Source organism: Polistes fuscatus, unplaced genomic scaffold, assembly GCF_010416935.1.
Source record: "Polistes fuscatus isolate 324 unplaced genomic scaffold, CU_Pfus_HIC Scaffold21, whole genome shotgun sequence".
NCBI lineage: Eukaryota > Metazoa > Arthropoda > Insecta > Hymenoptera > Vespidae > Polistes > Polistes fuscatus.
This window is the reverse complement of record NW_025113098.1, coordinates 1303933-1325406: the sequence shown is the minus strand read 5'-3', so window position 1 is coordinate 1325406 and position 21474 is coordinate 1303933. Positions and strand designations below refer to the sequence as shown.

At 33.4% G+C, this 21474-nt stretch overlaps 1 protein-coding gene across 9 annotated transcripts; it reads right to left on the bottom strand.

The window, feature by feature from the left end:
* Window positions 1-870: 870 nt before the first annotated feature.
* LOC122517823 (protein PRRC2C) lies at window positions 871-21253 on the bottom strand. 9 transcript variants are annotated; one of them, XM_043636403.1, is made up of 20 exons: window positions 20752-21253; window positions 19616-19763; window positions 19262-19510; window positions 18982-19132; window positions 17417-17662; window positions 15179-15262; window positions 14772-15019; window positions 14044-14611; window positions 12779-13945; window positions 12281-12681; window positions 9764-11311; window positions 7794-9674; window positions 6654-6848; window positions 6174-6482; window positions 5907-6095; window positions 5695-5830; window positions 5224-5571; window positions 4991-5136; window positions 4356-4611; window positions 871-4229 (listed from the first exon to the last, which is right to left on the bottom strand). In XM_043636403.1, the coding sequence occupies exons 2-20, from the start codon at window positions 19706-19708 to the stop codon at window positions 4078-4080; spliced, it is 8367 nt and encodes a 2788-aa protein (XP_043492338.1). In that variant the 5' UTR covers window positions 19709-19763; window positions 20752-21253; the 3' UTR covers window positions 871-4077. The 9 variants fall into 9 exon arrangements, with proteins under 9 accessions (XP_043492338.1, XP_043492343.1, XP_043492342.1 ...); XM_043636408.1 differs by having other exon boundaries at window positions 5012-5136; XM_043636407.1 differs by having other exon boundaries at window positions 12281-12678.
* Between the last annotated feature and the right edge of the window lie 221 nt (window positions 21254-21474).

Here is a 21474-nt window from a genome sequence, read left to right as displayed (position 1 = left end):
TCTTTGTGATACTACTAAATGTTTACATGCATATTGTAAAAAATTTATATCAAATGTATGTTTATTACCACATTTTAAGGATACTCGATGTAGCAATATATATAACAGATTTTTAAATTCATTTTATCATTAAACAGATAATATTTCAATTTTACAACGTTGATCTGAAACATCATTACAAATTTTGCCCTAATTAACACTTTTATGACTTTTTACTAGATCTATAGGGAGTATAATATGATCAAAATAATTTTGAGCAGTAGCTTGAGATTCATACAAATTTTGATTTTACATATAATTATTTAAAACATGAGCATTTTTATTTAAATAATATGATCGTGCTCAATTGCAGTGCGATAATTACGTACTTTATCATGACTTTATCAGAGAGACTTCTTTCCACGTGATTGTAATTTTTCCTGTACAGATTAAGATTCTATAGTATTATATATTTGATATACACGAAAAATTATTTTATCTCCAATAAACAACAAAATAAATTAATTATTATAACCCTCGTATTAAAAATGCTTTTTTTTCACTTAGTTAATAATTATTAAAAGACGCGTTTTCATTTTATTAATTATGAAATTCAAAAACAACACAAGGATACATATTATTTTATTAGTTAACTTGGCGTACCGTACGTAGTACATATACTAATTGTAAATAATTTCATGGTCAGTTGATAAAAAACGTAAATGATAAAATGACAATCTTTTGGGGCAAAACAACAATGCAATAAAATAAAAATTCTTTTAAAAAACGAATACGGTGCATCCTCGTTCCTATTTGTTTTCTTCTTTTTTTTTTTAATATTGTGATTAATAATTATTTTCATTAACTTTTGCGAATGTATTCACACGAGAATTGCGTTTTATACATTTTTATTTTTAATCCATTCCTCTCCTACAATTTGCTGGGGGATTTCTATTTATTATTATATATATAATACTAATATATATTTATATATATAGAATATATATATATATATTAATAATACAAACCCTTTACCATTCATTAGTTTATTCACATAATTTAACACGTAAACGTATAAGTTAATGATGTCATATTAATAACTACGGGTAGATATATAAAGTTATAGGCGCCCTGGGGTTTTTTCAAGGGTCCATCTCGTTCTCTCACGTATAAAGCTTACGCAAATGTTACAAGGCAACAGTCATTAACGGTGTTTTAATCGTTTTAGCAGGCAACATTAATACGAAGAAAGTAGTAGTGCTTTTGAATAACTGTTGGAAGGGAGGAGGATAGTTAAACGTATAAAAGTTTCAGTCTTTCAAAATGAGAAGTCATTTGGTAGTAAAATGTCAATAAATCAAATAAGAATGTTGACAAACTTATAACAGATTATCTTGTGTATACATTTTAATTTTATTTTTACACGCGTTTAACGTAAATTTTATCGATAGGATGACGCAGTATGTCTAATAATTTCTTTTTTTCTTTTTAACTTCAGTTGTCGCTAAGTGCATTTATCGTAACATAAAATTATTTCGCTTTTATATAATTTATATATATATGTATAACAGATCTTTCAAAAGACCCATGATATGCCCAGGACAAAATTAATAAGGAAGAAAGAGAAAGAAAAATAAAATAAAAAAATAAAAATAAAAGAAAAGTAATTGCCATGTAAGCAATAATAGGTAAGATTAAATAGACTTTAGACTTTCTCTCAAAGAATTTTTGTTCAAATATCCTAAGTCATAATCAATCGATTTAACAGTTTTTATTTATCTTACTTTTCATTTTATATCTCATTTTTATCGTTTACTCAGCATACACGTACGATTACCATGATTACATAATAATGATAATGACGATGAAATAATGGTGACATAATGGTGACAGCGATGATGGTGACCATGATGATATCGATGATAATGATATTCATGGAGATGGAGATGAAGATAGTAGGAACCAAAAGTGGTAGATCAAACAGACGGAAATAAAGAATATAAGATTGAATGTGTCAATGGTTAAGAAAAATATCGAAGATCAAGATAATAAAAATATGACAAAGTTATAAGTGATAATGTAATTAGTAGTTTATCGGTAATGTTTGTAATACGAGTAAAATTATAATATCAACGCGTACGGTATGAGAATGGAGCCTTTATCATTCGTGTTTAATGCCGAAGATTCTAAAATATCTCGCTTGCATGATATAATTCGAATCATTTGGTGAGACACGTTAGCAAGGATTATTTTGTGCGGCAGTGCATCAAAGGCACTGTTATCCTCATTTCTTTCCTAGCAGCGTGCCATTCGTTCTTGCATTGTGTTTGTATTTTATCATATTTTTGTTGTTAATTTGAGAATTGCATAAATTTGTAAGAGTAAGATGTGTTTTTAAGATGAAAAGTAATCATATGACATAACAACTGATCTCTTGGATCAGCATTGCATAGACGCATTAAGATGTAATTGTTGCGACGACTCCTTTCGTGCATTAGCAGTTCATCGGTTTCCTCGATTATACACTTCACTTTGCATTCTTTAATATCCTTACGAATAGAACATGAAAAATCCCCAAAGTTTAAGGATATAATGGTCGTCGATACGACTGGCAGTATGTTGTGTTTTTGATCGTCGATTTTACCTCATTGGTAACGATCGATTTTTTTTCCTTTTCTTTTTTTTTCTGCTCACCGAGACACGCGACATCAGAGCGAGAGCTATGCTACCTTCGCATTAATAAACTGGCAAAACGACAAAGTCCTGTAAACACTACTGTTTATTTTATTTGCTTCATTTTTATAATAATGCTTAAATTGCAACAAAAGCAGAGAATATACAATTCTTTTTTCACGACTTGTATGCTGCGATATAGCGTGTTTTCCACTTGTTTCGGCAGAACACTTCCAAGCCGAGAAATATCGATAATATTATCGTGCTTCCCGCACTTCACAAAAAGATACCGTACATTACATACCTAACGCGTTAGAACACTCTCTTTCAGAGCAAGGCGAGGTCATGACGCGATCTGTGCGGTATATATAAACAATTGCTTTTTACTATTTTTTTTGCGCAGATTTGCTCATAACCTTGCGATATATCCATAAAGTCCAATATACACGGTTTTACGGCATTTGTCACTGTAACGGGATCACGATATTATTTCAAATCCATACGATCAAAGTGCACGAAGTAGCTTCATTTGTTTTTCTCTTATTCCGATATACGCGGAAAATAGTTTTGTCTACCCTCCCATGCTTTTTTCTTTCTTTCTTAATTTCTTTCTGCCTCTCTCACTCGCACTTCCCTATTTATTCTCTTTCCTTTTTTCCTTATCAGCATTGTTCTTCTTCTATTATAACACTATATGAATAAACAACGATCGTACAATACTTTTCGTCTTACATCTGTTCTTTGCGCACTGCATTGTAAATCGGCAATAGAGACAATAAAGAAATACATTAAACTCAGCCCCACTTTATTTTCCCACCCTTTTTGTTTTTTCTTTTTTAAAGACGCTACCTATATGATGTGTCATCTACCGTCGACTACTATTAAGTACACAAACGAACACCGATTCACGTCCGAAGTTCATTCGAGTGCATTAAACGATCGTAGATATTTTTGTATTTTCGATTATCCCGTGCAAAATCCGCTAAATAATTAGTATTTTTTTTTGTTTTTTTTTTTTTGTTTAATACGTGTCCGACATTCATCGTTAGAGATATAAATGAAGTTCGTGAATCTCAGATTGATAAAATGGGAATGCTTAGCAAGCGTATGTTTCTTAATCATGGAGACGAGGACGTTTCGCGGCAAAAATATTCATCAAATTAAAACCGCACGTTTGAATAAAGAGTAATTCCACCAAATCGTTTATCTCTAATATGCCGTTGATTAAAATCTTTCTTCTCATTATCTGCATGAATCTTGCAAGCAGTTTGTTTCAATATGCCAAACATAAGGTAAACTTCATAATATGGATTGGCTCCTTCGATCGGGGAAATACTACATTGCGTTTTTTTTTACTGTTATTCGTTTTAATAAAGCTTGATTCAACACTTAGTCGTGTATGGATCGTTTCTGCAGGTTTCACATTCACTCATTTTGCTGACTCACTTCTTCCTTGGTATCACTATCTTGCTGATTCACATTGGATTTGTTACCTCCTGATTGATTTCCAGAATTCCCATCGTTGATCTTATCATTGTGCGAATCAGTCTTATCATTTGAATCGATCTTAACATTTCCTAAGGAAAATACAAATTAATATTTCTAATTATATAAAAAATTAAAAATTATAAAATTATATAATAATTATATATAAATTTTTAAAAACCTTTATTTTTACTTACAAATCAGCGGAATAAACGAACCTTGCGAAGAATAGTATTGCTGTTGTTGCATCTTAATATTTCGTTGTTGTTGCTGATGTAAATTTGGTCTGTGTCTATTAATCTGTGCTTGTTGTTGCGACGGCATGGAATTAGGTTGTTGCGTCGAATTATTTAAGGTAGGGCCTTGAGCAAAAGGTACAACAGGCCTCTGTATAGGCGGTGGATAGCGTTGTTGAGATGGTTGTATACCAGCTCGCGGTGGCATACCCATTCCTCGTACATTTTGTTGTAATACCTGCAAGTTTACAAGTTATAATAGAAACCATAAACAGAAATTATAATAACTCTACTATATACTGGAAGGCACAAATAGAATTCAATTTATTAAAATAGAATATTATGTTTCTTATTTGTTTCGACTTATTATACATCAAACAAAGTAATTGATTAAAAATGACTTGATTTTTACGCATAAAGACCCATACTCAAATACTTTGATACACATAAAATATCAACAAATAGTTATCTAGAAAGTAATAAAATAATTAGAATGAAGATATTTGAGAAAATCATTCATTTACAAATACTTTCTACCAAAATTCCTAGATAATAACTTGTTGTTATTTTATGTGGATTTCTTGTATATATGTATTATATAAAGGAATGGTACATACATAGTTGCTGTAGCTGCTTACCAGAGCAGATTGATTAACGCCCTGATATTGTTGATATTTATGATGTTGTGTAGGACTTGGTTGCGGCTGCTGTGATGATGTCTGTTGCTTACAATTTCTCGACTTAGGAGATGGTATTTGAGGCGCTAAAAATAGTGTATAAAAATCAATTCATTAGTATTTTATAAGCTTTTATTTTTTTAAATATCAAAAAAACTGCTACGATAACTTACTTGCGTTGAAAACAGATGCTAAAACATCTTGATTTCCTGACGGACTTTTTAATTGTCTAGGTTGCTCCTGCGGTTGATGTTTACTTAGGAATGTAGAAGTAGCATTAGCTGGAGCAGGCAAACCTCCGGTTGGATTCCGAAATTGCTGTGCTGCAGCAGCAGCAGCTATTTGTAATCCTGAATTAGATAAAAATCCAGGACTGAAATTTTGGAGACCAACAGGCGTTGCACTTCCAGTTGCCAGACTTTGACTGTGTTGACCAAATCCTTGAAGGCCATAGTGAGTGCCAGTTTGTTGTGTGGCACCACCTGGCTGATAAAAGCCAGTTTGCGAGCCCGGAAATACATCTATTATGACGCAAGAAGCAAGCAAAGTTAAATATTGAACTAAAATAAATAAAGTAATAAAGCAAATTTAGTTGATAAAAAATAAAAAATAAAAAATAAAAAATAAAAGAAAACTATATTTACCAGCTGAAGTGGCACTATAGTAGCTATTTGCTGATGCCTGTACATTAGGACCCGGCCTTTGCACCAATTGAGAGTTACCCATGTAACTACCACTTACACTGAGGACTTGGTTTGGATCATAAGGTATGTAAGGTAACTGTAAGATATAATAAAAATTAAAATTGTTTACATTCAGAGTAAGTTAATACAAACAGTTGTCAAAATCAACGTACTTGATTTGGCTGCGGTGCAGATGGTGCTTGGAAATGAGGCGCTGCTTTAGTACCAATTGCACCAATTGGTTGAGAGGATGGTTTAACACTGGCCGACATCAAAGAATTCGATGATGAACTAATAAGAACTGTATTTGGATTATTACTCAGCTGCTGATTTTGTCCAAATGGAGGTGCAGTTGCAGCAGTCTATTGAGTATGAAATAGATTATTATTTAAAGTAACTACTTATATCATGTTATCTCTTGATTATAACATTATACTTACAATACGATATTGAGATAAATTATTGGGATACATGTCAGGAGTTGGCGCACTTGGAGCATGTGGAGGCGGTGGTGGTGGTTGTGGCAAGTATACATTTTGCTGATTGAATGAACTTTGTAGAGATGGTCCATAGGGCGGATATTGCGTGAAAGGGGAACGACTTTGATCCAACTGGAAAGCACCATATAAACCACCTGCTTGTGCTGGTAATTGACCAGAACCTGTATTGAATAACATTGCTGGTGGTGAAGGTATAGCAGACATGCTACCGTATTGTGCAGCTTGAGATCCAGGATATTGAGGAAATTCCTGAAAAAGATAAATTACCAAATTAGTGCATTATATTGATATATTTATTAAGTTAATTAAGATTCAATAACTTTTTAATTATAAAAAGAAAGAAAAGAGAACTCCAACACAAAGAGCAATTTTAGACTTTATTAAAAATGTGATGATATTGCTATAAATTTTATAACATACCTGATAGTTTATATGAGAAGGTTGACCAGTTGAATTGAATGGTGGAGGGCTTAAAGGTCCTTGAAGGCTAGCAGGTGGATGACCCATGGGACTCTGTCCAGCTCCAATAGGACTCGGGCCGGGTACAGTGGAGCCAGGTTGGGTTCCATTGCTTCCCGCGGATTGTTGCTGCGGCTTCACCTGCGGGGGAACCAGCTGCGCATCAGGCAAAGAGTCAGCATCTTCCCACAGGGGACATGATATTTCTGTTATTTAATTTGCTATATACATCACTGTCAACTGCCAATATAATGAAATTTCTTATTTTCTCAAGAAAATAATCATATTTAAGAAGTAATCTTTTGATAAATTAATTTTTTTAATACCGCGATTTCTGATAAACTCTGATAAAAGTAAATAAGCTCATTCATAACTATATGCATAAGGACTGCATGATTTACTTACTACTCGATGACAATTTTCTGAAAAAAACACTGCTTCCTTTTGTAAGCTGAGCTTACACTTTTGAAGAATGCAAACGAAGGTTCGGTCTTGCTTAATAAAGCTCTTGTAAATGATACATTGGATCAAGCGCGCTATCTACTTACCTTTACCTTTTCACCATAACAAATTTTCAACCATAGATTTAGAATTGTCGATATTTAGACTTCATGTCTAATACACGAATGTTCCAATAATGAGCTTATAGAAAATTGTCACACATTGACCAAACATTCGCACATTGGTAGTTTCACAAGACATTTTAACAACAAGTTTATTAAGAGCATATATATTTCTTATTTTTTTAAACAATATACTTTCAACCGATAATCCAATATTCTCATTGTCATAAGCAAAATGCAATTATTACATGGAGTACACATTGATATATATATTTTAATATATATAAAATTTAATTATTTCCTGGACCATTCGGATGAAAATATTTTTGAAATTCGTACGAATTCAGTAATGCGGAAAAATAAAACAAAACTAACTAAAAGAGGTATAATCTAGGATAGCGGAGAACCGCTAAGTCAATTTCAAGTGATGCAATAGTTTTATAACATGCACAACAATAAATGTAGTAAATATGTGGGTGTTTAGAATTCATAGAATTTCTATATAATTAGCGAATTATATAGAAATATAATGACTCACCTTGCACACGTTCGTAGATGTTGTGATTTCGTTTTTCATATTGTTCTGGTTGTACTGCTGGTGTGGGCTGTAACTATCATCGACGTCGCTGTTCTCAAAAGCTTGAGGAAAACTGTTAGCGGTACTGACGACATTACCACCATCTTCATGTTCAACTACAGTCGGCATAGGAGCAGTTTCCCAAACCTTTTTTACAGAAGCTATCTTCAAATTAAGTTCAGCTGTTGAGGGTGATATTGTATTTTGTCCAGAGCTCATGTGCATAGAACGAGTCATTCCCAAAGTTTTGCTCTTATCTTCTGTTAGTTGAGATAGATCAGAGTCGAATGTAAAATCGAGCTTCATATCAGCATTGTCTTCATTTTTATTAAATGACAAAGGCATTTGGATAGGCTCCTGATTCTTATTCTTCATAAGATCACCCGGTTTGTTGGAGAAAGCAACCGATAATGATTGTTGAGAATGTTGGTGCATCTGATTGCCTTCTTCTTCCATTTCTGCACGCTTGTCTAGACGTTGCTGTTTCTGAACGTGATTTGAAAATTTCGATTTCATGGCTAAATCAGCGGGCGCTGTTTTAGTAGTTTTTGTGTAATTTGTATTCTCAAAAATTAATGTTTGAACCGGTGGCGAAGAAACATCGGAAACATTCTTCTCTGCGAGAGTATCTTTTGTATTTTTCCCAGCCTTCTCACCACTTGGAGAATTTCGTTGACTGCTATTACCAGAGTTAGCTTGTTCGTTATTTTCATGAACTTGATCATTTTGCGAAGTTAAACCGGACATCAATTGGACGTCAGCTGGGACGGCGGAAGGAGAATTTGAACGCAGTTGACTAATGAAAGGTTTATCCCAAGCATTCACGGAAGGTGGAGGTGCTGGACCACCAGACGAATCTTTCATATTATTGTTACCAGAATTATTCATTTTATTTAAGTCATTTGGATCAACAAATGTCTGTTGTTGATGTTTCGTCATACGTTGAAGTTTTTGCAATCTTGGTGGAAGCTTCAAACCTTTCGCATTTTTATCATATTGCTTTGGTTGCATATTCACTGGTTGCTGAATAGATTGACTCAATAATGATGGTATATTTTGAGTTTGTTGAGGAATTTGTTGAGATCCATTATTCGATTTAGATTTTGATCGATCGCGTTCTCGTTCCTTTTCTTTCTTCACTACTGGTTTGATTTCATCTTTCTGGGGGTGTCTAGGTTCCTTCACATTTTTCTTTGAACGAACCTCTTGGAAGCCATCAGAATCCAACTTATCTTCCGCAATAGTCGATCCGTCCTCTGTAAAATTATTTGAATCTGAAGCAGAATCAACTATTTTCTTTTCTTTCGATTGTCCTTTTTTATTCATTTCATTAAAAGCTTGATTAACCAAATTTGGTTCATTTAACTTGATTTCATCAATACGATTTACAGTATTTTCCTTGTTACTAGATGACTTATTGGACATCGATCCACCATGCGAAGAACCTTGGCTTCTTGATCTACCATTTTGGGATTGATTTATAGACGACTGATTTCTTTGATTACAGAATGAAGAATTTGGAACATTCCGTTTCTCCGCTCCTGGTGCTCTTGATGACGCACTGGAAGACTTGCTATTCTTTTCACGCTGATCTCGATTATTCCCACCTTGATCGTTCCTACGAGAATGTATATTACTGCTCATAGCATTTTGATTTGAATTTTGATTCCCGCGTCCGTTGAAATGTTTGTTGCGACTATTGCGAGATTCTTTGTGATCATCCATGTGTTCTTCACTATTTTCAGAGGTTGTTTCCCATTCTTCATTACCTACATCAGAAGAGGTTTGTTTCGATACATTATTGCTGCTACCACGAAAACGTGATTCCCGAGTATCTTTACCCTGTAAAAAATGAATGAATGAATTGTTCAATTAATAATCAATTAACAATTAATAATCAAATTATTAATAATATACAAATAAATATTTACCTTTCTACTTCCACTGCGAGTTCTCTTGGAAAGAGATTCCTCTTTCTTATGTGGTTTCTGCGATACAATATTGCCAGATGTTTGATGACTATCCTGTTTATTAGATTGTTGACTCTGGGGATTTGGCGACTTTGTACGTCTACCAGTTATGCCAGCTGTAAGAGCCTGTTGTTTTGCTATCATTTTATCATCACTAGACTCTATTGCTGCACTTGTAGGATTATTTGTCTCCTTATCCGATGCAATTGTCGTTGAACATTGTTTAGCAGTATTCTGTTTTTCTTCAGTATTACGTTCCGATGAAAAAGGGCTCTTACTAGATGGTGGCCCATATCCTTCCATACGATTACTATTATTACCAGAAGATCTTATCCTAAATCCACCACGACCTCGTCTGGATGGTTCGCCGGATGGCGCGAATCCTTCACGACTTGGTTTCCCATCGTATGAACGTTTATCATTTCGTGCTTGGGAATATTCTCCAGTTCGTTTGTCTTCTCGCCTAGACACTTCTCTATTACGCTCTTCCTTATCAATCTTCTGAGATAATTTTGGAGATTTTGCAGATCTCCTCTCTTCTTTTCCTGATTCAGTTGAGCCGGAGATTTCGTCTGCGCTATTTTCAGAATCAGTATGACCATAAGAACCACTTCTAGCGGATGCTGGTCTACCCGATGACTTGGAACCACCTCTCCTTCCTCTAGATTCTTGACCACTCCAACGTGTATAAATGGATCCTCCCCATTGGCGTCCTCCTCGACACTCTCGAGCACGCGAACTGGAACTGCCGCTGCTTGTTCTATTTCGTGTGTTCTTTTCACGTTTTTCCTCTTTTATATGTTCCTTATTTGTATCTTCAATATGCACATCCTCTCTTTTCTCTAAAGTCAATTTTTCTAAATTCTGTTTCACATTTTCTATTTCATTTATGTCTTTAAAAGGTTCCAATATTTTTTCCTCTTCCTTTTCAAACGTCGGTGATACAGCATCAGCCCAAGCCTTTGGAGAACTATCTCCTCTCTCTAAAGGTCTACTGCTTATTTCATTTATACGTTCAGATTTTCTGTTACGGATGTCAGTTTCTTTTTTTGTTTCCATTACAGTTTCTTTCGCCATTTCCTTCTTCTCTTGTTCAGTACTATTTCTCTTCAATTGAGTCAAGTTACGTTTCTCGCTCTTTAAATCATCTGCTTCTAATTTATCTTTAGTTACAGGACCGGGTGGCTGTCTCCTGTCTCTCTCTCTTTCTCTATTGTTCTCGTGATAAAGATCTCGCTTCTTTTCTTCGTAATCGGCGATTTCATTCACCCATGAACCACAGTCGCGCAACTTATGAGGCTCATCATCGCGCGATGATGTTTTCGATTCTCTTGACGTACGACTGTCACGCGAATCTGGTCTTTGTGGCCGCTCATTACGTTCGACGCGTTCTTCACGTGGTATTTCACGTCGTTTTTCAGTTTGTCTTTCTTGAGTACGGTCGTCACGCCATTCGGAACCGTCGGAACGTTCTCTATCATCGCAACGCTCGCGTTCATCGCAAGTATCCTAAGGAAACGATGTTTATTTTTAATATATGTATTTAAATAAAATAACTACTTGCATATAATTAGACATGTAATGTGGAGCATATTACAATTAAAATATAATACCAATTTATACATATATATTACCGTAAAGATCCTAAATCCATTATATCATAAATTGACTAGTCAAAAAGCAAAATATCTACAAGAGAATTAGTAACTTCGAGTTTTAACGTACTTCGTAATTTAACATATTTTTATTATATACGGTAACACACACGCACACACATATAGTTATAAGTGATAAACCGTTTTATGGAGCATTCATAAAATAGCAAGGACTGATATTATTCGTTGATAACATGAGTAATAAAATTCATTGATAATAATAGCAAGTAAAAGCGAGAAATCACAAAGCATTCTTTTCCTTGCAAAGTACATCCTGATGACTTCAATGTACTTTTATATAAGAAACAGCAGCACAAGTGTACATAACAGACTTATGTAATTTCTAATTAATCATCAAATTATCAATTCTGCTACAAACCGCTATCAAAAGAAGATATATGAACAGAAAATGCACTAACTTTTGTCTGTTACGAAATTCTTTGGTAGCTGTTCTTTTTCATTCAAATATTGGTTTGATCTCTTCTTTGTAATTAAGATACAGTAGACAGCACTGTTTCAGTTCTTGAAGATCACATCCAGATAAGTATTTACCTAAAAGCGTGAGAAGCAAAACAGTAACATGCAAGGAAAACTGTTATTCGTGTTTTCTCGCTGAATTTTTAATATGATTTACCACCTGCATAATTCGATAAATGCTTCATAATTGATTAAAATGATCTCGTTAATTCAATTAATTTAAAATTTCAAAACAAAAATCAACAAAGTTACAAATATATTATATCTGTGTGTGTGTGTGTGAATAATTTTATATGCTGAAATATGAAAAATATAACGTTAATGGTAATAATTAAAAGAACATTACCTTCAAATAGTTGTCATAGTCCTTCTTTTCTTTATTGTCCCGATCACGAGATTCGAGGCTGTCTCGATTTTGTCTAATCGGTCGATTTTCTCTACTTTCTCTACCATCTCTTGAATCCAAGTTTGCTTCCCGTTCCTTATCATCGAAATGTCTTTCACGTTCCCAAGGTTCGCGAGAATGTCTATCTTCCCAATCATAATCTTTGTAGGTACGAGTATATTCATCATAATAGCCACCTGATTTTCGATGTGTAGGATGACGGTAACGATCCTCTCTAGATAGTTGTCCACGATGATCGCGCGATGAAGAACGATCCTCTTCCAATGGTAAAGATACATCCGAATCGATTCTACTTCGCCGGGGTGGTGGCACTGCATGTGATTGCTTTGCATTGCCATCTACTAATACAAATTTTTATTGATTATAATATTTAATTACGTACGAGTTACATTCATTTCATAATAATAAGAATATAAAAAAGCAACTTTAAAGACTTACTTAGATTATTATGGTTATGGCCCCATCTTCCGGAGTCATATTGTTGAGCAAACGAAACAGATTGAGAAGACGATCTTTCTGCACTTGGTGAAATGCGATTAAATCCAGAACCGCTTCTTTCTGCTTGTTGTTTTTGAAATCTGGGCGGTATGTTAGTTTGAAAGTGTCGCAAAAATCCAGGATATTCACGATCTCTAATATCGCGTTGATCACGATCACGTTCTCTTTCGCGTTCGCTGCGCGTAGATATATCTGGTTGTCTCAAGAAATTCTGTCGATCATTTGGTCGATCATTTTGGCGTTCATTCTGTCGATCGTTTTGACGATCATTTTGTCGTTCATTTTGACGATCAATTTGACGATCAATTTGTCGATCATTCTGACGATCGATTTGACGATCAATTTGACGATCAATTTGTCGATCATTTGGCCGTTCAATCTGTCGATCATTTGGCCGTTCGATCTGTCGATCATTTGGCCGTTCGATCTGGCGATCATTTGGCCGCTCGATCTGGCGATCATTTGGCCGTTCGATCTGGCGATCATTTGGCCGTTCGATCTGGCGATCATTTGGCCGTTCGATCTGGCGATCATTTGACCGTTCGATCTGGCGATCATTTGGCCGTTCGATCTGGCGATCATTTGGCCGTTCGATCTGACGATCATTTTGCCGTTCACTCTGGCGATCATTTTGTCGTTCAATCTGGCGATCATTTTGTCGTTCAATCTGGCGATCATTCATCAATTGATCGCGAGTGTCTCTTGATTCTCTTAAATTGTCCCTAGAATCACGAGATTCGCGAATAGATTTATCATCTTTTCCTTCAGAAGAAGTGCGAGATCGTTCTCGTTCCCGTTCACGTTCTCGATTTTCACGTTCTCTGATTTCTTTCTCGCGCTCCCATTCGGGTACAGGAATAGGTACAGATGGAACACTAATGAGACCTTTCGGTTCAGGTAGTGGTCCACGTTCATCTTCTTTTTGGCGTGATTGTTTTTCTTGTAGTTTCTTTTCCAAATCTTGTAACTTTTTAGCTGCTGCTTGTTTAGTAGATTCTTGAAATCTTTTTTCTTCTTCTTCTTTACGTTGACGAGCACGTTTAACGACAAATGCAACTTCAACTTTCACTCTGCGTCTTTCACACCACGCTTCGTCATCTTCTGCATCTACTTAAATAATTAAAAAAAATATATATAATTAATATTGATGTTAGAAGATAAGTAAAATACATGCAATAATAATAATAAAAAATATAATTTCCAACCTCTCAAGGAATGCACCGATTGCAGCGATGGTTGAGTAGAGAAACAATTTGGACCATTAGGACCACGTAAATCTCGAGATAGATTGTTTTGATTCCATGGACGATGCGTTAGTTGATCTCTATTATCTTTTACAATTTCTCGATTATCACGATTATCCCTTAACTTATCTTTATTTTCCGAATGATTTTCATCTAATTTTTCTTCTGACTTCACATCTTTTTTTTCTTCCTTTTTCGGTAATTCAGGTTCAGTTTCGTCATCGCTAAAAGCCAATTTCTGGTTATAATCAATATCATCGTGCGCTGCCCAGCCTGCGTCACGCGAGATATCGTCCATTCTTGTTAAATCTTCTTCTTTTATAATAGGACGCGTTATGATCTCTTCTTCTGGAGCTCGATCACGTTCTTGTGCTCGTTGAGGAATAGGAAAGCGATCTGGAGGATAGTTGAATCGTGGCCGCGGAGCTGCAGCTGCAGCAGCTGCTACTGCTGCTGCTGCTGCTACTGCTGGTCCTACATTTGGTGCAAATTGAGATGGAAATCCACTTGGGAAATTTCCTCTATAAACCTGAAAATGTAAAACATACAAAATTAGTATTTTTCCATTTATAGAATATTATAAAGGCAGATGAATTAATGTTTGTATTAGTAAGTAAGTTAAGTTGCTAAGTAGAAAGTAACAAAAACATATAAATAAATCCTCGATAATAGTGCATATTCAGACAAACCTGATGCGAGCCAGAAGGAAGTGGACCTTGACTGTTCGGGGAAGTACTCTGGCCTGCCTGGGCCATAGCCATGTTGGGCGACTGGCCCAAGTTCTGTCGGCCGCCAGGGAGTGCTTCCGTATGTCCTGTAGAACCACTGATTATTGGGGGGCCCTGGACCGCCGGAGTATTCCCATTTCCGGGAGCACCTGCTGGTGGTGTTGTTCCGCTGGTCGTGCGACTGCCTCCTTGAATCCAGCTTCCTTCTGCTATAAATTTATACAGTTCATTAATCATAAATAGTATAATATAACTAAACTAATAATATAAATGATTTTTATATGGGATAAAATATTGTATATATTTAATCAAAATATATATTAATATATATAATAAAATATTACTATATTTATTGTTATATTATTTACTTTGAGGACGTAGACTTGGTCCAGGACCATACTGTGCATTTAATTCTCGATTCGTTTGTTGCTGTTGATTGGTTGGTGGACCTCCTAAGAATATTTAAAATATATAATGTAAAGTACTTGTGAGGTCAAATTTACAGCTGAGACTCTTAATAGTCAAATCTGTAACACTCATGCGATAAATATCTGTCAGCCATTATAGTGTAGTGCAGTGGCATATGAATGGTCCCTGCATAAATAATAAACAATGCATGAAATACTTGTGCAAAACTATTAAAAGCACCAGCTGTTCGTATAAATTAATATACATTTCTAAAAGAACTCTAACATAAATAACTAAAAAAGTGAAATTCATTTTTCAAGATTTGATACAATGTGTCTTATTATTATTAATGAAAACATAACAAATTTATAGATCATCAGTGGTGTCAAATTCATATGTGATCATAGGCCACCAAATTTGTTTCAAGAGAATCTGTAGAGCACAGATAAAAATAAAAAATCTCAGCAATAAAATTAATCAGGCAAATAAAAAATAGGTGTTTATGTCACATCGATGCTCTAAGTATCAAGTTACGAACTGCATCTTGCAATTAAGGTTTCATAGATTACATGTTTGACACCACTGTTATAGATAAATGTTTCAGATGACAGTATATACATATTATTGCTAAGTTAATATTTATTATAAATTAAACTCTTACAAGGGTTCTATCAGATCTTTAAAACACCGATTTCTTTTTAAACTACACAGTTGTAAATGTCCATTATGATCATACACTGTGCAAGCAGGAAAACCTAATAACTTAAGCATAGCACATGACGGTGAGCTTAATACAAGCTCAAAACTTTTCAACCATAGTCGTTTATTACTAGTATATAATAATGCATATGAAACTTCTCCCTTCGTTTGCCTGGAAACGGTTGAATCTTATTGCTTGCACAGTGCATGGTCCTAATAAACCTCTATAACTGTGTAAGAGTTGTAAAAAAAATGTTTTGGCAAGGTCGTATGGAGCCCTTGTAAGTTCATAATAATATTTGAAAGTATGATGCACGATGCATTTTTTAATATCCTATACTTGTGTATTTTTGTCTGAAACATTCTCTACACATTACATTTTTGTAAAAAGGTACTTTAATAATATAAGTTTAACCAAAATGTTCATATGAAAAAACACGTGCACATTTGGTATATCTAAACTATTTTAATTTAATAACATACTGAGATATATCTTCATTGAAAATTATACTATATACAAACTTGTAAGTTTAATACTAAAGAACATATCCTTGATTTAGTAATGCTGGCACATATAGCATATATTATTAATCAATGACATGTATGTACGCGTATGTGTCTTATTACACATTTGTTTTAAAATTAATCTTATTTTGATAGTTATGTAAATATTCAATACTTAAATAAAATATTTACTTATTTTCATTATTAAATTAATTTTCAACGAAGATTATGTCACTACTAGAACAAAACTATTTAAATACACATTCCTGATATATATACTTAAACATTTACACTCTGGAACATTATGCAATTAACCAGTTTAGACAAATACATTACAAATGTAAACTTTCAATAAGGATTTAAAAAATTATAATGTATAGCAAAGCAACTTAAATACGTTGTATTAAACAAATTTTACAAAATAATATGTATATAATAAATATTATAACTCCAGAGAGAACCATATTGGATTTATAAAATTATATTACTGATAATAAATTTGTCTTATGCTCTTAATATTCATATTATCTTTCATCATATATCACATTTACTAAAATAAAATGTATATAACAGAAATGCTAAAATTAAAAAATTTAACGTTTAGGATCAACATTTTATATCTTAATTATAACAAAATAATATATATACCACATAAATAATCAAAATATTCTATGTTTCAATTCTCACATGTATTTTGGCCTTATATGTGCCGTAAGAAGGACTATAACAAAATTTACTATTTTCTAATTATATACAAAATAGATATTTTCATGGTATTTTTTTTTAAATATAAATCTTCCATTTTCTTTCACTTATAGTAAATTTAGTTATTGTCCAATAAAATGTTATATGAAATTAAATAATTTAAACCTCTTAATTGTAACATGATTTTTATAATAGCAAAGAATAAAAAGCTTTTGGGGAAGAAGCACTAGAAGCACTACTGCAAGGAATCAAATTTGAATTCTAACAGCGACAAGCAAGCAGCATCCCACCTGAGTGGTTGTGGGAATATGGCTGTTGCTGTAGCAATGAGTGGTGTTGGACAGCGACTGAGATCGCATTGGATGTTGCCGAGGACTCTTGAGTCTGGCTCTGATTGGAGGCGGAGACAGAGGGCTGTCCGCTGAGACTGGGAAACTCGTGTTGGAACTGCGGGGACTGGTGGGCAAGGAAACTCAGTCCAGGGGCACTTCTTCCCCCTCTTCCGCCCCCCACGAGCCCCGCGTATCCAACCACTGCTGCCACAATGGGCATACATATAAATTAATTGTACTATTCAGGCAGTTTTACTGAGATTATTATCTCAAATTTATAACCCAGAAGTGGATATTGAATATTTTATACAAAATGACAAATAAGCCATAAGATTAATATCCTATATAATTAAATCATTATTCCCACAAATATCTCTGAAGATCCAATTCTGGATTTTTATATGAACGTAACACTATAGTATTACTTATTTAATTTAACAAGTGGTATTATTTCAACATCCATTGATACGATACATAGAAACCAAATAATTATAAATCCTTTTATTACTCTAATCAATTATATTATTTCTCACATATATATATATATTTATTGTTGTTGCAGCGATACAAATGAAAAAATTTAAAAAAACCACTTGTAGTTTTTCATAAGCACCTTTAAAACGATAATACTTATATAAATTGAATAATAATCTTTCAATTATATTTTAATTAGATATTTTTATTATATATATTTGTGATAATTTTGTATTATTTAAAATTTTAGTAATGGAAGTACATAGTATATATATGAGTATATTTATATAAACATATACATATACATATACTTACATGGTAATTATATAACTCATTTAGCTATGAAAAACGTAAGTGGTTTCTCATATATATAGAAAGAATGGGATATATATATTTCTAAATCATTATTTCATATTTTTATATCTCAATATATATGATTTTTATATATTGTATTTCTCTCTACAAACGACAGATGCTCTTAAATTCAGACACATCGCAGCTGAAGAGAATTATGACTGTACACTGTACCATACAACGTGCTTTATTTTTGTAAGCATTATTCACATTCCTCGATAATATTCAAAGTACAAAGCTACTACCATTTTTTCAAATGTAATATACGCAGAACAACAATGATTGTTTCTCCAATTTCTAACTGATATGCATGGTAAATATTGCTATGCAAACAGCATATTAATATAGTTTATTTTTAATTTTTCTCTCTCTCTCTCTTTCTTTCTTTCTCTCTTTGTTTCTTTTTTAGTTTTTTGCTTAAAGTATAAATGAAATTAACATATTTTCTTCAATTTACAGTGGCATGAATAGGTGGCATGCTTTTTTTTAATGATACATGGGAAGGAATTTATAATTAGAGGATCAAGACTAAAGCAAAGTATGCATTTTTCTCTATTTAGGTTCTTTTCAAAGCATTTTTTGCACAATTTATGATATTTCTCAATATTTGAATTTGCAGAAGAGTATTTTCCTTTCTATCAAATTTTGTAATATTGTTAAAAACAAAAACAAAAAAAAAAACAGAAAATACATACCATCTCCTGATTTGCTCATAATTGCGCTCCATGATGATTTGTTGTTTGCATCGGAAGAATGTGGAGTACCACTTGGTGGGCCTGGTAGGAGTGGATGAAGAGATGCTGGTGCAGTCTGCCCTGTTACACATTGTGCTGGTGATGAGTTTGTCTTGAAAAAGAACAAAAATTTTAATATTACTAGAATACAAAATTGTGTCAAAATAAAATATATATATGTATATTTTAATATAGGAAGACGAGAGGAGATAGAAGTAAAGTGCATAGTTATGAAACCTACTGTGTTGGAATCTGTTGCTGTTGTAGATACAGTAGTATTAGTGCTTGAAGTTCCTGAATCCTTGGTAGTTGCCCAACCACTTCCTCCACTAGGTACAAGACTAACAGCTGGGTCGCTGCTACTAGTTTCACTTTTCAAACTGGGCAAATTAGCAGGAGGTCTCCGTGCCGAGGGCACCCTTCCAAGGGTTTGCATGCCATGTTTGCGCGGTAATGTATTTTTTTGTTGATGTTGTTCCAAAGATTCTCCCTATATATAATATATAATAAATAAATATTATCGTTAATTTTAAATATCAATCTAATAACATTCAAATATCATAATATAAATAATATAATGTATTTGTCAACTTACCCTGCTTACCCGATACAAATTATTGATATCTAATGATTGAAACTTCGATTTTCCTTTCTCCCCCTTCGACAAAATCCCTGACAGAGTAGACATGCTGTCTGCAGGCAACCATTTAGTACCAATCAGACCCAAAGAACGAACCGTTTGTCTAAAATAAAAAGCAGTGTAATATTAATTCATTATCTTTCTGTTCATAAATATGAAAAATCAAGGATTCTGTGAAAAATTATATTACTTTATTGGTATATTATTTAACAAAATTATATTATTATAATAATAAAAAAGTTACTATACAATAATATTCATACAAAATAAATACTAACTATACATTTAATGTATTATTCACCTTAATTATTAAACCATATAAAAGAAAGCTAATAAAAAGTTAAAATTGCATTTTTATACAATATAATAAATAAACTTTCGAATAGTAAGTTAAAAATATTAAAAATAATATAACCATTATCATTAAAATTATGATTTTTGAGACTTGTTGTTATAATTGTACTAATCTTAAAGAGAATATAAAGAAGAATTTATACCAAGTTTGAGATTCAAAAGTTTAATGTTTTTAATGAATAGCTGCATTTACTTAATAGCAAATATTTAAGATTTAATTAAATTTATGTATTATAACAATACTAATAAAAAAAAGGATAAATAATATAGTAAAATAATGTCTTTAAACTCGTTTATCGTAATGAATGAAAGGCCGTAGTATTATCCAAGGTATACTATATCTTCGATTTAAATAAATAGGAAGAATCATAAGTAAAATAATTCTTAAAAATATAAATAAAATTGGATTTTTCCGAAAATAACATATCGAACATGCGGATCTATGAAAAGGAGTTGCACGAGAGGCGCAACCCTTCTTATCGCGATGTCAAAATCACCGAACCGCTCAAAACAACGATCCTATGATCGAACGGAAAAAATCGTACATTCCTCGAAGGGCTTTTATTCGATAAAAATACTTAAAAATTCGAATTTATCGATATCACGCTATATTCGGAGAAACAATAGGAAATGAAAAACTATCAAAGGGGAGGGGAAGTTCAAGAGAGTTTAAAGCATCTATATAGAAAAAGGAGAGTCCACGAAGATAGAGCTAAATTAACAAAATAATCGCTTACCTTGGTCCGTCCAAATGGGTTGCCAGTTCACAAAGGGGTTAAGTCCCGTTTAAAACTACTTAATACACGGATCGCCACCGATTATAGTCTCAATTCTCAACAATCGTACCGCGCCTGAGAGACACAGATACTTCTTTTCCACAATTCGTCCAAGATGGCGAATGCGCGACTTTCGGCTCTTCTTCTGCGATCAATACAATTACGTCATGCAAGCCTAAACAGAGTCGCTTCTACAGACACGCCACTCGAGCGGATTTCGCTGTCACTTTGTCGTTGCGTATGCACTTTTCAGATTGCGTTTATTTTCTATCCGATGTTAATAAAAGATAAAATTGCACATTTACAGAATCACCGAACACGATTTCCGCTTTTTAAGGGGGAATGAAGCGTATCGCGAGAGTTCGTTAATGTTTTTTCGCCTAACCGTTACTCACAACAGGAAGGTGTAAACGGACTCCGCAGATGTAAAACGGCGCTACTATGAAAATTCCTTCAGCCATGCACTAAAGTCAAATTCGTAAGATGGCCGATGCACGCAACTACAATATTCTATTAAACAGTTCGAAAGTATTACTGTACAGAACAAAAAATTGTTATCTAATGTTTTTATGCCAAAAATTATTTTTGTTAATTTATTATCATTCTTTATGCGTTCTTTATGCTTTTTAAAATATGCATATTTAGTAAAATTTTTAACAACAACTTGATCTTAGCAGTGATCAT